Here is a 15,658-nt window from a genome sequence, read left to right on the forward strand (position 1 = left end):
GGTTAGAGCTCCACAGCTGGAGTGAAACAATGGCAGAGATGCTGCATGGCCCCTGAGAGGCTGTCTCAGAAGGAATCATAACTAAGTAGATAAATGATGCAGTTCAAATCCCCCACCTCCAGCTCTGCCTGGGCAACGAGATACCACAATCTCTTCCAATCCAGAGGAGCCCCTGTATCAGGCCCACAGTCTCCACAGAAACCTCTGGGCTCTTGTGACTCTCCTAGGGCTCACCTGTGATAGGCCCATTGACAGAGACATTGAAAGGGGCCAGTTCTTCAGAAAGTGTTAAGCATCTGTCATGGGGTGCCCCCACCACTAGTGGTGCCTCCTCCTGGCCATTCTGGGGATCAGCTCTGGCTAGAGGTTGTGCTTTCCTCCGGCAGCATCTCTCCTGTCATCCTCTCACCATCTGCCAGTCAAGGGGCTCCGTCTTTGTGACTTGGCGCTCCAGCCAGATCACCACCTTTCTCTTTCCAGGGGAGTATATCAAATTCCCTCTATTCAAAATGGCAGTCTTCCCTTTACTGCTCTGACCATGCCACCCCACCAGTGACTGGTAGGGGGACCCGGGCCCACCCTCTACTCCAGGTCCTGCTCAGAAGTCCTCTCGTCAGCAGCCAAGGTCTGACTTACCCCATGCATTGCTGCTTTTCCCCTGAGCCTTTCCTCCCTCTCTGGATCTCTCCCTTGTCTGTATTTGCCAGGGAGTAACTGTAGGCTACTTGCCTCTAGCCCCAGACTTCCCTCCCTTTTCCTAGGGTATAAATACAGACTCCTTCTCTGCCACCTCCTCTGCTGCCAGCTTCCTGGCTTATATAGGCCCTGCCTGTTTCTGCCCAGCAGATCCTCTTCTAGTTAAATCCCTGCTCCCTATCTCCTTTCCCAGGTTCAGCTTGGGCAGTTAATTGGCCCCATTAGCCACTCCAGGCCTTGTGTGGGGTGAACACCCTATCACAGCATCCTCCCTCTGAAAACTAGATCCTGGCAAGGTGTCTCCAGTGGGGCACTCAAAATCACTAATCACTTTTGAGCACACCACCTAGCACAATGGTGCCCTGACCTTGACTGTGGTCTCTGAATTCTTCTGTAATATAGAGAAGAAGAAATAATCCATATGTGAGCCTGCTGGTGGAGCAAGAGGATGGGGAGGAAGGCCAGGGTGAATTAACATGGAGAATGAATGCCTTTGACTACCAGCATCCAATGGGTCTTGTGAAATGAGCCAACCCGGAGACCCATTGGTGGAGCAACATGGCTAAGCTAGAACTGAGCGTCAGGGAATGATGTTCTTGGTAAATGGCATTATTAGGCTAATGTTGTGGGAAGAATGCTGAATTTTTACATAATGTATCTGGCTCCTGGCTAAATATAACTGCATGGGCTAATCTAAAATAATTGGAGCCTTTGCCTTTTTAGCCGAAGGTCTCTTTTCTTGTACCTGTGGGAAAGTTCCAGGCTTCACCTCCCACGCCTCTGAAATCTCAGAGTTGCTAAGGAGCTGTAGTGGGAGTGGGGGGGGGGGGGCAGGATATGGTTTTAAGAAATACATTGAAAGAGGAATTTTTAGGTTTAAAAGCTATGCATATTTGAGATTATATAACTGTACTGCACACACATTTAAATAACAGGTGATGGACCATTCCTTCCCAAGAAGAGATGGGTTTCTGGTTTATTGATCAGATTAGGAGTCAGGAATCCTGGATTCTACTTCTGGCTCTTCCACCGTCTCTCTGTGTGACCCTGAACAAAGTCATTTAATCGCTCTGTGCCTCGGTTTCCCCATCTGAAAGATGGGGGATGATATCAACTTCGCAGTGACATTGCGAGGCCCCATTCATTAATGAATGTGTGCAAAGCACTGCAAGAGCCTCAGATCCTCTAGGACGGCAAAGTAGCAATTGCTGTGTATGGAAGCACTTACTCATCAGTATGTTACACTAGGATTATTTATTATTACCCATGCTGGGATGTTAAGGTGCACACAGCATATCTGTGCTCTTTCTTCAGAGAAACACAGAGGCCAGCGCAATTCTGAGAAACCAGGAAAATAAATAAGAAATAAACAGCTCAGCACAGCACATGCAGAGAGCAAAAGGGAAAGAGAAACAAACCCACAACCAGCCTCCAGGACTTCTTTTTCTGCAACATTAATTTTACACCCGTGACCCTATTGGATAGCTCAAATGTGTGCTTACTGGGAAGTCGCTTGCTATTACCTAACCCGGGGAATCCCTCGCATGGGGTGAGAAAAGACAGCAAATGGCTCTGTGCTTAAGGCTGTATTAGTGTGCTACAGTGTGAGCACAGGGGAGACACCAAGCTTGAGTTTCCCCTAACTTCCACCTCATATAGTACTGTGCTTTTTACACTTGGGCAAAATGAACGTAGTGAGGGTATAAAATGCTCCCCCCGTGATACCACGATACTGCCAACAAGAAGGCATGTGTAAATGACCACAAGAGGCAAAGCAAAGGATAATCTGTCCCCTGGATTCTACCCTAGACTCTGCCACTGACTCACTGTGTGACCTTGGAATGTCATTTCACCTCTCTGCTTCAGTTTCACCACTTGTAAAATGAGGCTAAACGTAGTCCCCTTCCCTACGGGGAGAGTTCGGAAGATGTTGCGAGACTCACAGATGTCTGTAAAGTGCACCAGGTCCTCTTCTGACAGGCACTAGAGAAGGGCAAAGGTTTGTTGTACTGCTTTTAAGCTGGGATCTGATGGGAGACACAGGGCATTCAGGCCTGTGTTTCACATCACACTGCAGCAGTCCTGAAGGATAATTACAAACTTAACGGAACAGTAAGAAAAAAGTCTTGCTTTGCCATTGGTTGCTAGGCCAGTCTTCTATGGCTCAGAACAGCCCTGCGCCTGTTCTGTTCCTCCTGTGGTGTAAATCAGGTCAGTGGGGTAATACAGGTGTAAACCCACACAAGTCTGAGCAGCATCCCGACCCAGAGCTGTAATGAGATCATCGTATCCATGGCAGCATGATGTTCAGCTTGGGACTTGTTGACACAAACCCATTTTTCCTCTTTTCTTTTTAAAATAATGTCATGATTTATTAGAGACGGTCAGAAAGGCAGAGCTAAGTAGTTAGAAATCAGCCCGAGTGGCTAAGTGGCTGAAGCCCACACCATTCCAGCCTGTCACGAATGACAGCGGAAGGGAAATAATTGGGGACCTATGCCCTTTTCGCCTCTTCTGTGATGTAGATCTGCTGGTTTTCCTTAGAGATATGCATGATATCAAGTTGGTTTTTCCAGTTTTGGAGGAGAAGTCCCAGGAGGACTATGAAACAGCAGAGGGAGCTTTCATAGCCCTGGGGTATAGTGAAGGCACTGAACCTTTCACAAAGAGGTTCTTTCCTCCCAAGGGTTCATTAGGAGTTTGGGTTAAAATAATTAACCAAATCAACTCAAAACAGCATTTTAAACACTCTACCTCGGAATCCTTCCTCCTCTCACTAGCACAGGTGTCCAGCTCTTGTTTCTGGTGATAAAATCTCAGTCCTCCAATAAAACAGAAAGAAGGGAGCGGTCCAGTGATTAGGGCACTCACCTAGCAGATGAATGACCCAGGTTCAGTTCTCTGCTCTGTCCAGATAAGCCCTTTAGTCTCTCTGTGCCTCAGTTCGCCATCTGTAAAATGGGAATAATGGTTCTTCCTGATGCCACAGGGATGTGGTATGGGTAAATATGTTAACTACTGTGAGGTGCTTAGCTCCTATGGTAACAAGGGCCATATACAGACTAGGGACAGGAAAGTCTACATGCTTCTAATGTGAAATACAGCCCGTTCAAAACAAGATCTTCTGAGCCTCCTTAATACATTGCAAAGAAGGAAACCAAGTCCCCAACCATCACCTGCCATTGCATGGAAACACCCTTGCATTTGGTTACTATTGTTTCAATAGGGATTTACATGCAGCGTGAATTGTTTCCAGAGGATTAGACCCCTCAGGTGGCTGGTGCTCTGGAACCACAATCTTTTCCGCAACTGCATCTGTGACTCCTAATTAGAGATGGGCTCCTGCTGCATAACTGGGATTTGATTCTGGATTTGAGACACCCAACGTTCAGCCCCAGGAGTCTGGTTTTGGCCCCATCTCTAATGTTAATCTGAGCCTGAATGAAAGAGACTGAGCTGTAGCATCTCTCTTACTGACGGCCTGATGCAAAATCCATTGAAGTCCATGGAGAGACCCTCATTGATTTCCATGGGTTTTGACACAGATCCTGAACAGGGGATTCTGTGAAACTGGCCATTGGATTCATCAGGAACGCCCCTGATGGCTAGCAGCATCTGGCCAATGCGGCGTGTGCCACAGCTGGCTGTTAGGAGCACTGCAGCTTCTTGTTATCCCAGGATAGACTCTGAATCATTTAGCATAGGGGCAATGTCTGCTCCATAGCTAACCTTCTCCATCCTGCTAACAAGGGGTTAATCAAGACTCCTCAGTGGCTATGACTGTCCAGTTTCAGAGTGGCAGGAGAATATCGCTGCATGCAGGCAATGGTGTCACCTATTCTGAGTGACCCTGTAAAAGGGGGCTGAGCGGGTACGGTGACGAGAGTTGTGGGGTTGGTTGTTAGAGACCCTGATGAAGGAAATTGTCCCATGCCTGCAACTCTGACATTTAATTAAAATAAGCCAAGACTCTCCTGAAGCATCTGTCTCTGCCACTGATTAATAGCATAACCATTATCCTGTCTGTGGTTTGCCTGCTCATTTTGCCCTCTCTGGGGCCTTTCCAAATGCTGCCTGGCACCATGTGACTTAGAATAAGGGTCTCCGTGAACTTTCTCCACAGCCTGAGCCATCTGAAAGAGCTGCCTTGTAAATTGCTCTTACATTCTCTCCTCTCTAAGCTCAGCTCCCTCAGGCTGGGAACACTCTAATTGAAGCCATTTGAAATTCTCACTGCATGCTGCTGTCATCCTCTGCAATTCTCAAAGCCCCTACCTCCAGCCCTCCCCTCCCACTCCAACCCTTTTGGTTCAGCCATGTGCATCCACGCCCCAGAGGTGGCTGAACTTCAGTGGGGAGCAAGGCTTAACTCTGGAGCTGTCCTTGCCTGACACTTCAATGCTATTTATTTTAGAGATGGGGCCCTGTGTGTAAATGTGAATTTGGAATCAGCAGTTCAGGGGGTCTGTGGATTCAGGCATCCAGTTAAACCTATTATAGGACTGTAACACATCCTCTGCCCGCCCCTCTTCCTGGGCCCCACTGGCTGCCCCAGTAAAACACAGAGAGGCTTCTCCTTCTGCAGCACCCGTGGCTTTATTTGCACGTGTTCTCCCACCATCAGTGATATGTTATATACAGGGCAGGCCTTACAGTCTCCTCTTCCACCCAGCATCTGCCCTCAGACCAGACTTCCCCCCCTAGCCATCCCCCATCTTCTGGCTGGCTGCTAGCCTTTATAACCCTTGAACTCTCAGGCCCACAGGTGCAGCCAGTTCTAAAGGCCAGGCACCAGACTTCTCCCCAGCCCCAATCTATTTCCCCTGATTGGGGCTGGCTGAGCAGGGGCTAAATAGGTGCCTTTGCATCAGCACCCTGCTATAAGGACAAAGGTTGAATCACAACATTCCCCAAAGTGTGTGTGCATGTGCATGCACCGAAGAAAGCTGGGATCTGGTACTGGAATTCTTGCCCCCTCTGGTTAGGACAAACATTTACGGCTTAGACAGTTTGTTTAAAAGCCATAACAAATCTGTGATAATCTAGGACTTCATGGTTCTCACTATTCCGCACATGCAGAACTTCATAGCAGCAGCAGCAGAAACAGAAGTCAGCACCTCCTTCTCTAAAAGCACTTGAACTACAGGAAAATCTCCATTACTTAGTAGCAATATAGGACCTATGACACACAGCAGAGCACTTCCCATTCCATCCAGTGGAGAGCAATTGTGACATATACACGTTGCTTCCTTTGAGAGAGTCAGGGAATTGCCCTTAGTACTAGATATCAAAAGCAGTTTGCGAACTCCAAATAGCAGGATAGCCAATCAGAATTCAAGTCAGAGGAGAAAACAAAATGCACCCATGAAGTGTATTTGCAACCTGCAATGCACATGATACCTGTCTCCTGTGCATTCTGCTCATAGGCATTATGGAAACATTGCTAACAGCAGCATGTTCTGAAAAGAGCAGGAAACGTACATAACAACAATACCCTGAGATGGAGATGGCCTGGGACTGAGCTCCCTTCTATTCATTATCCCACACCAGAACCCACCCACCTCAGAGCTCTCTCAATTTCTGTCTTGGTCTGTAACTGGCATGGCTGACCCCCCTTACGGAAAGGTTAGATAAGAGATATATAAGGGTCTCTTAATTTTCCCAACTTTTACTCTGTCCTACATCTGTTGCAGCCTGTGGGAATTCTTCCTTAGTAAAGGTTTGGGGATTGGACCTTAGTTTATTCAATGAGCTGGCTCTTCAGGATCCCCCTGGATATAAGGTGTTACATCACAGTAAAATTGGTATCATCCAACCCTAGCAAGAGCCAGTTCTTCCCCTTCAAATTAATTCTCCCTAAGAGCCTGAGAAATCCCTGCTGTTCGGACACCCGGCCCAGCCTGTGCGATGCCTAAGTCCTGAAGCCAGTCGCTCAGACTGAGCATTTCCAACCCAGGTCTAGCACCTAAATCCTCTCTCCCTACAAAAATGACTTGTGGCTGGGAATGGATGTCTTCCCCTCAGCTGGGCTGGGAAGTGGTTTGGCTGCTATTGTGATCAGAGCTAACCCATTTCAAAAAGCAAGCCTGGTGGATGAAGGGGACCGAGCGAGCTTCCTGCAGTGAGTGTGGAAAACAGCATGAGTCTGACTACACTAAGGCCAAACTGCTCCCAGCCTTGGTTGGGAAGCGGGAAGAAACAGGGTGTATCTGCAACCACAAATCATTCAGCCCCTGGCCCAGTGAGGCCCAGCTCCTGACTGAGGTACTATGTGCCATCCATACAAAGAGTAGCATTTGCCCATGCACTGAAGGAATTAGGCATCTAGATACCTTCAGAAATCCACTCCCACCAGGCGTTTAGTCCCTCCTGGGAGCTGAGGCCAGCCAGGAGCACCCATGACAGCAGCAGACAGTACAGTATAACTGGTAACCATCATTGTCAACTTGCAAAGCGGCAGACGGTACAGTATGGCTTGTAACCATCTTTGCTAACTTGCAAAAGGCAAGGGGATGCTGCTGTATAGCGCTGCAGTACCGCGTCTGTTAGCAACATCCAGTAGACCTATGGTGACAATGAATAAAGGCTGAACGGGCTCCATGGTTGCCATGCTATGGCATCCGCCAGGGCAATCCAGGGAAAAGGGTGCAAAATTGTCTGCCCTTGCTTTCATGGGGGGAAGATCAACTGACAACATTTACTCAGAATCACCCACAACACTGTTTTTGCCCCATCAGGCACTGGGATCTCAAACCAGAATTCCAAGGGGCAGGAAAGACTGTGGGAACTATGGGGTAGCTACCCACAGTGCAACGCTCTGGAAATCAACGCTAGCCTTGGTACATGGACACACACCACCGAATTAATGTGCTTAGTGGGGCCGCATGCACTCGACTTTATACAATCTGTTTCCAAAAACCGGTTTCTGTAAAATCGGAATAATCCCATAGTGTAGACACACACTCTCTGAGCCCCAAGCACACAAGCATGGAAATACCTCTGAGGGCCTCATTGCCTTAAATGCTGTTGGGCACTGAGCGCTGTCCAAGTGCTGAAGCCTGGTTCCAGTGTGAAAGCTGGTCTCCACTGCCCCTAAAGCCCCATTCCACAGCGTTGTCGGGAGAACGGCATCGCCTTGAACAGAGAAAATTACCTGCAAGGAAAAACCCAAAACACAGCAGAAAGAGTCAGCCTGCTCCTCAGAGACACGCAGAGGCCTTGCCCTCCCTGTTAGCACATTCAGTAACAGGACGGCACAGCTCTGTGAAAGCAGCTAAACTCCCTGTAATTTCCCCCGGTCAAATAAACACACTGCCAGCACAGAGTGGCTCTACCCTCGGGGTCTCCCTGGAATCACTGCTTGCATAAAAAGTGCACCCGTCCTTTTAAATAAAACTGAGAGGTGCCTGGCGCCAGGTCTCCAGCAGCCTGGAACTACAGAGCAAGGTTGAGCGCTAAGGGGAGGTTTCTAGAGAACTGTTTGCAGCCATGTATTGAGATCAAATCCAACCACCTCCTCCCTGCCATAACACTACCACCGTCACATTGATTGTGAAGCAATGGTTCACTTAGCAGCATAGTTTAAATGTCCTGCCAACCTTTCCTCCAGAAATCCTGTTTTTCAGGGGTTTCATCACTCAACCACTTTAAACCATGTTAGCTGGGCACTCAGTACATTTACCTGCCTGGATCAAAGATATATACTCTAAAAAAAAGGGTGACGCCAAATTTTGTGTCTAACCTAACAAAGGAGGGCAGCTCCTGCGCTGGCTTAAATGAGCACAACTCTGTTGAAAACAGTGGTGCTAGGCTGGTTTACACCAGCTAAGTATTTGGCCCTATGGGGATTTTTTTTTGTAGGGGTGACAGGGGCCTGTGCAGGAATTAAAAAATGATCACTTTTGGAGGGGCATGTTCTGTGCCCCACCCCCAGCCCTGGGGCCATAGTTCTGTGCCCCTGTCAAATATGGGAAGGATGGTCCCCTGCTTGCCCCACCTTGTGCACACCTTGAGATGTGATGCTTTCTTGTGTCTCTTCCTCCTGCCCCCAACAGCACCTTTCATCCTCATGATGTGTTGTGTCTCCCCTTATTAATAGGACATGACAAATATCCTGCCGTGATAGTCTGGAATGCTGCCCGTTTGCAACAGTGTTATTGCAGGGGATGGGACTGTTGCTGGCGATTGCTCCAGTAACTTTTTTAAATAAGCTGTCTCCAAGAAAGGTTGGATCTCATTCTGCACAAAAGTACAACAGTACAGCAAGGATCCCAAAGCCTGCAGTTCACTAAAATGATACTACCAGGGCTTGGGGCTATTCCTGGAGAATGTTGTTACTAAGGAATACAGCTCCAGCCAGAGCACTGGCCACTGTGAGTGCTTGAGTAGCAGCAAGCCTCCTCCCTCCCCAGGGGCCAGAACACTGCTTGTTCAGCCCTCCACACCCTGGCTGGGACTGGGGAGCATACTGAGAAAGGCAGGGCCCTTTCTGTTCCAGGTCCTTATTGTCTGCAGAATGCTAGGAGCTTCAGTTGCACCGCTGGGCTGTGCACGGATGTCTTTTACTGTTTGCATGGAAAGGGCTAAAAGTTAGGAGTCAGGGATGACTGGGGAGCAGCTGCCCTGGTGGAGAGCAGCTCATTTTGACTGTCCAAGAAGATCACCCACCCTGGATGCCACGTGTGCCCTGATTAGTACTCCCCCAAGTCCCACGGACACTGACTGGAGCAGGGGCTGGGTTTGTAGCACCTCCAGCCTATCTCCTAACCTCCAAAAGCCCCAACAGCATTTCAGTGACTGTTAGAGTTCCCCTTTGATTTCCATGCTTGTGTGTTTGACGTTTTCCTTTTGCATGAGATTATTTTCCATGCTGCTGAGCTCTGTACAGCACCGGCTGACTCAGAACCTCAAAGCACTTGCTTTCCTGGGAGGTAGGTAAGCCTGAGCTCCATTTTACTGCTGAGGAAACAGTGACACGGGAAACATGGCCCTTGCTGGCAAGACATTGGACTTGGAGTTCACAGACCTGGGCACAATGCTTCTCTCTGTCCCAGGCTTCCTGTGCAGCCTTGGGCAAATCATGCTCCTCTCTTTGTGCCTCAGTTTCCCACTCTGTAAAATGGGGATAATACTACTTCCTTTCCCCCTAGTCTGCCATATATATTTAGACTGTAAACTCTCAGGGGCAGGAACCCTATTTTTCCTAAGTGTTTGTGCAGCATCTAGTATGGTGGGGCTTCTTACACTTCTGTAATGCAAACATTTATAGGAGATTTGCCCAGGATTAGATGTCAAATCAGCAGATGCAATGGGACTAGAACCCAAGCAGCCTGCCTCTGAGTCAAGTGATCCTTGCTAACAGGCTACACTTCTCCCCTTTTCACTGGGAAAAAAACTCACAGGAAACTATAGACAAAGATCTACATTTTCTGTATCTATCACTCATTTTTCCTCATTAAAAACCCTGAAACTCAGCAGGGAGCTTTCAAAATATCTGATTTGGCCTTTTTAAGAAAGAGAAGCCAATACAGATGCAAAAATGTGCTTTTGAAATCTGCGACCATCTGGACTCATGGGATGGAAATTGTGTCATTCGAAAGGGAAGATGCTAGCAGGCATTATGGATCGGAACCAGTGCCCAGTCAGGACCCTGGGAATATTTCCATTGACTTCAGTGGGCTTTGGATCAGGCCCTGTGTGACCTTGGGTTTCATTTATCCAGGGCCAGAGCCGATTTTCTGTGGTTTCTAGTATTCCCAGTGGCACTATAATGAAATAACTAAACAACGAGAACGGGGCAAGCCAAGGAAACAGCAGCGCAGAAGTGAAGTGACTTGCCCAAAGTCATATGAAAGGTTAGGACCAGAACCCAAGGACCAAATTCTCCCGCAGAGATCTGGTGTATATAGGGTGTGGCTGAGAGCAGGATCTGGCCCTAGATTATCTGACAGCCCGGCTTGTGCTGTAGTCAGAAGACCGTCATTCCTTCCGAGCCCAAACCAAGCTGTGAGGCTGGCCTTACTAGGGAGATAGAAGGAAAATGCTGCTGAGCAGGAAAGTGCTAGGAGAGCCAAGGAGAAGGAACTGAAAGGGAAGGAGAAGGGGGCTGCAGGTGAAAGCCCTGTGTCCTGGGGGCTCTGCGGGAGAGCACAGCGGCTCTAGTCCAGCACAGGTTGGCCCCTGGGGGGTTAGACTGATGTCATCAGCTGTCTTGGGTGTGGGGCCAGTCTTGCATTGTGCCCTCCCGGAAAGAGGGCTAGAGCGGGGGAGGCCGAGCCCGCAGCTCACGGCGGAGAGCGGGCAGAGAGCCTGCCCCGGCACCAAAGTGCTTCAGAACTAGGCTACAGCGAGGGCTGCTTAAGGCACTTGCGGGACTGGCCTCGCCCGTCCCCCAGGAAGCTGGCAGCGGGAGGACACCCAGCTCCTCCGCCCTGGCTTTCTCCAAGCTGGGCTAGCGAGCGGCGCTGGCACTTGCGGTAGGACTCCAGCTCCCCCAGAGGGAAGCTGCCAGGCGTGAATCCCACGGATCAAACAGCTGCAGGCTGGATCGGCCTCCCCAGCACAGCCCAGCTGCTCTGCACCCCGCTCCCAGCTGCCGCGGGCTGCGCCTTTACAGCTCTGCTTCCACAAGCTGGGCAGGGAGGGCTCCTCTCCGCCAGGCTCCGGAGAGCGACCGCTGCCCGCTAGGAGCCCTGAGCTGGCAGCTTTGGGCTGAGGAGCAGACTTCCAGGCGCTCGCAACGAGGCAGGGGGTGGGAGAAACAGGAGAGGAAACTCCCGCGGAGGAGGGGGAGGACATGTCTGTGATGAGGCAGGGGGGGTGCGCTCTCCTTCTCGGGCTCCCTGCGTCCCCTAGCAGCTCCTCTTCGCACGCAGAGAAGGGGGGTTCAGCTTGGCCGAGGAATGAAAACTCTCGCCCTAGGCAGCGTCTCCTTCTTCGTCTTCTGCCTTCTGCAAGAGCACATCCAGCTCAGGTGAGGAGCACGGTCGGGGGCAGCGCAGGGGAACACCGCACGAGCAGGTCTGGTGGTTTAACTTGGGGCGAGGGGCCTGACCTGCAAATCCCACCAAGGATAAGAATTGCCCATTATGGTCCAGGGGAAGGAGAGGAGGGTGGGAATGCAGTTGTCTGTGAAACTTAGCCCCCTCCAGCGTGCTGGGATCTGGGGGCCACACCATTCGTCTCCCCCTGGGGCTCCTAACGGTACCGACCCACTAGCCTTTGGCGACCAGGGACAAGGGGTGCATGGCGCTGCACAGTGGAGGTGGAAGTGGTGCCTGGCCCCAGCTCGCTCACAGACAAGGAATAAAGGAGGTTCCATAGGCAGGCAGTGGTGGTGGGGGGAACCTGCTTTTTAAAGAACCTCGCTGGGTGCAAGGAAGGGTGAGCTCGAGCAGGGGGCGGGGGCTGGGCACTGCCGGGGAGATGCAGGGTGCAGCACTGAGAAGCTCTGTCCACATGCTGCAGAGCAGGAGCCGGAGCGAGACTCTCAGGTTCAGAGTCACTCTGCTTCCCACAGGCTGCGGGGCAGACACCAGGTATTGCCTAAGAGCCCTGGGGAGGGCTGGGCGAGGCTGCCTGGGGACCATACAGGGGCTGGAGAGATTCATAACTGAGCTTCCCCCTAAGGTTTGCCCTGCTCCTGGCTTTAACTGCCCAGTGTTAGTGGGCAGTGCCAGGGGCAGGAACCGGGCATCAGGCAGGGGCATGCCCGCAGGGTGGTGGTTTCCCTGCCCTCTGAGCCTTCCCTGGAACAGGGAGGCCTGCCGGCCTCGGGACATAGGGAGCCCAGCCTGCCTTCCAGCCCTGGCTCAGCTATTCCCCCACAAGTGCCATTAGTCGGAGACACAGAAGGGAACTGGGGCTGCAGCCAGCAATTCCAGACCCCACCAGCCTCCTACTGACTCTCCAGTACCCTATGCCCCCAACCTGGGGCTGCATGCCCCACCAAATCCTCTGGCATCAACCCACGAGAGGGGAAGGATCTGAAGTAATGCTGAGAGGCTGGAGAAACCCTCCCGGGCATAGGTGCTGGAGCTACGGGTGCTGGGGGTGCTGCCGCACTCCCTGGCTTGAAGTGGTTTCCAACATATAGAGGGTTTACAGTTTGGTTCAGTGGCTGTCAGCACCCCCACTATACAAATTGTTCCAGCACCTCTGCTCCCGGCTCACAGGCAGGGCTCTAAAGAGAACAGGCAACACTGTGGAGCAGGGCTGGAGCAATTCATAGCTCTGAGTGCACAGGGAGAGACAGGAGAAGTAGGACCAGGTGGTGGGGGAAGCGACTGCCAAACAGGGGGGTTATAGCCAAAGGCCACCTTCCTCCACATGACAGATCTGTTGGCATAATGTAGCTGCAAAAACAACACAGGGGCCTACCCTGGAATTCCTCTTTCATAAGGGACACTCCCAGGTAACTGAGACACCCCACCCCATCTACACCCCACCTCACACTACCCCAGTCCATGGTGTAGGGGGAGTGGAAAGGAAAGGGAGCATGGCTAGGTTGCCTATATGCTTCAGATGTTATAGATGGGGTATGAAGGGGGGATGGACAGGACACAGACTCTTGGGTCATGGACAGTTCAGTACAAGTTGCAGCAAACTTTGTGTCACCTTTTTCCTCTTCTCTCAACTGATGCACTGAGAGAAACTTGAAGACAGCTGGGAACTTGGGCCTGAGGATCTGGTAAGCACAAAGCCAGTGCCAGGGTTTATAACTGAACATCGGGGTGTGTAATGCTCTGGGAGGTGAATGCCTAGCACTAGGGTTTATAACTGAGTGGTAGGGAGGCACTGCCCATTGCTCATTGACTGCAAACTGGACATTTGTCTCCAGAACACTATGCGGTGCTAAGCAGTGTTTGTTGAATGGGCATGTAGTTAGCTCCAGAGGCAATGGCCTGTTCCCTGCAGTTCCCTATTGCCAGGGCCGGCGCTTCCATTTAGGCGACCTAGGTGGTCGCCTAGGGTGCCAGGATTTGGGGGGGCGGCATTTTGCCGCCCTCAGTGGTAATTCGGCGGCAGGGGTACTTCCGCGCTCCAGGTCTTTGGCAGCAATTCTGCAGCGGGTCCTTCACTCGCTCCACTCCGGGACCCGCCACTGAAGTGCCCTGAAGACCGAGAGTGTGGAAAGCCCCTCCCCCGCCGCCGAATTGCCGCCGACCAGGATCGTGGAAGGACCCCCACCTAGGGCACCAAAAACCCTATGTGATGAACTAGGAATGTTCTTAATGTTTTCTCTGAATACTGTGTTGGTGCCTCAGTGTCCCCTAGGCAGTTCTTAAGTATCTGGCAGAGCAAAGGGCCAGTGCACCTAAATGCCTGACCCTCTGTCTCCTAGCAACTGATGGCCTGGGCCCCTCCTCTGCAAAGGTGCCAACTGAAGGTGTTGGAGACAAAGAGATCAGGCCTCCTGGCCCGGGAAAGAAGCTGAGCAGAGAGGAGGGGCTGGAGGGGGTTGTTAGTCTGGAGCTGCCTGGGGACAGGGAGTGAAGTGCAGACGTGGGGGTCTGGCTCACTGACCCCCAAATGGACCCGACTGAGGGGTCCGGTTCGCTGTATCTGCAAGCTCTGTTTTAGACCCTGTTCCTATCATCTAATAAACCTTTGTTTTACTGGCTGGCTAAGAGTCACGTCTGACTGCAAAGTGGGGGTGCAGGACCCTGTGGCTTCCCCAGGACCCCGCCTGGGTGGGCTCGCTGTGGGAAGCCCACGGAGGGGCAGAGGATGCTGAATGCTCCAAGGAGAGACCCAGGAGGTGAAGACGTGTCAGCTTCTTGCCCTGAACAAGTCTGCTCCAAGGGAGAGGAGGCTCCCCAAAGTCCTGACTGGCTTTGTGAGGAGCTGTTCCAGAGCATTGCCCGGGGACTCTGTGACACCCCCACCTAGGGTGCCAAAAACCCTGGCGCCACTCCTGCCTATTGCACATGCAGCAGCACTAATGGATCGATCCTTCCGCTTGCCCTGTGGAGGGGGGAGAATCTTTCATCCTCCTCTAAAGTGAGGGCGCAGGTCACTGATCTGTCTGGCAAAGGCCTGACTTAATTCTTTGCTGACCTGGTTTCTGGAACACAGTGGGTTTCCTATCACTGGGCTGCCTCACTCCCCACAGATTCTCTTCCTGCCTTTTGGTCTCACCCAAGCTGCTCATGCAACAACAAGCTAATATGAAAAGAGATGTTGCCAGGTGCACATAGGAATTAAGCAATATAACTTGATAGGCAGGGTTTTTCCTGGTTGACTGTAGCCCAGGCTGTGTCTTTTTGGGTGACTATAGCACAGGCAGGGATCAACACTTGCCTTGGGCAGTGCTATGAGGTAACCGATTGACTTTTATTTTCCCAGAGACCCAGCATGCCGTGTTTTACTACTCTTAGGAAATAGAATTTGCAGCTGCAAGTAGGGGCAGCAGTATCACATGTGCCTAGCTCTGGCATGATAGCAAGCAAGAATGTAGCATCGCTAAGAGCTAGTGCCAGAGCTCCCTTGGGCCCAGCCATTTCTTGTGTGTTACAGCACGCCCTGCAATGTGTTTAGTCAATGGCTTTTATTTTGTTCCTTCAAATGATCATTACAGATTGATGGAGGGAGAGAAACTGACAAGCAAATGTAGATTCATAAAAATATACCGTTTGAGATCAGTTCAAATAAGTCTCCATCCACAGAAATAGTTCAGGAAATAATTCATTCAGATTCTCCTATGATTTCAGTGCCTGGGGTAAATGTTCACCCCTGTGCTGTTTCACTCCTGCAGTCCCATGAAGCTCTGCCAATATTTTTCACTTCTGGGTATAACTTCCTTAGATATTCTACACCAGGAGTCCCTACGCTGCTCTGTAAATGCACCTCACTCTTGTCCCACAGCATTCTGGGTATTACAGCCCTCCAACCGCACAAACACACCACCCAGTGCAGCCCGTTTCTGCCTTTCAGCATCCCTAAGATATTTCAATTCCAGGAC

The 15,658-nt window shown here is 51.0% G+C and overlaps 1 protein-coding gene across 2 annotated transcripts in view; it reads left to right on the top strand.

The window, feature by feature from the left end:
- The first annotated feature begins 11,501 nt into the window (after positions 1-11,501).
- LOC116820018 (glycine receptor subunit alpha-4) overlaps positions 11,502-15,658 on the top strand; it is a 39,687-nt gene continuing 35,530 nt past the window's right edge. For both annotated transcript variants that reach the window (XM_032772197.1, XM_032772199.1), the window contains exon 1: positions 11,502-11,668. In XM_032772197.1, coding sequence (XP_032628088.1) covers positions 11,598-11,668 — 71 coding nt within the window. In that variant the 5' untranslated portion in view covers positions 11,502-11,597. The remainder of the gene's footprint in view (positions 11,669-15,658) is intronic.

The sequence above is a fragment of the Chelonoidis abingdonii genome, chromosome 8 (assembly GCF_003597395.2).
Source record: "Chelonoidis abingdonii isolate Lonesome George chromosome 8, CheloAbing_2.0, whole genome shotgun sequence".
Lineage (NCBI taxonomy): Eukaryota > Metazoa > Chordata > Testudines > Testudinidae > Chelonoidis > Chelonoidis abingdonii.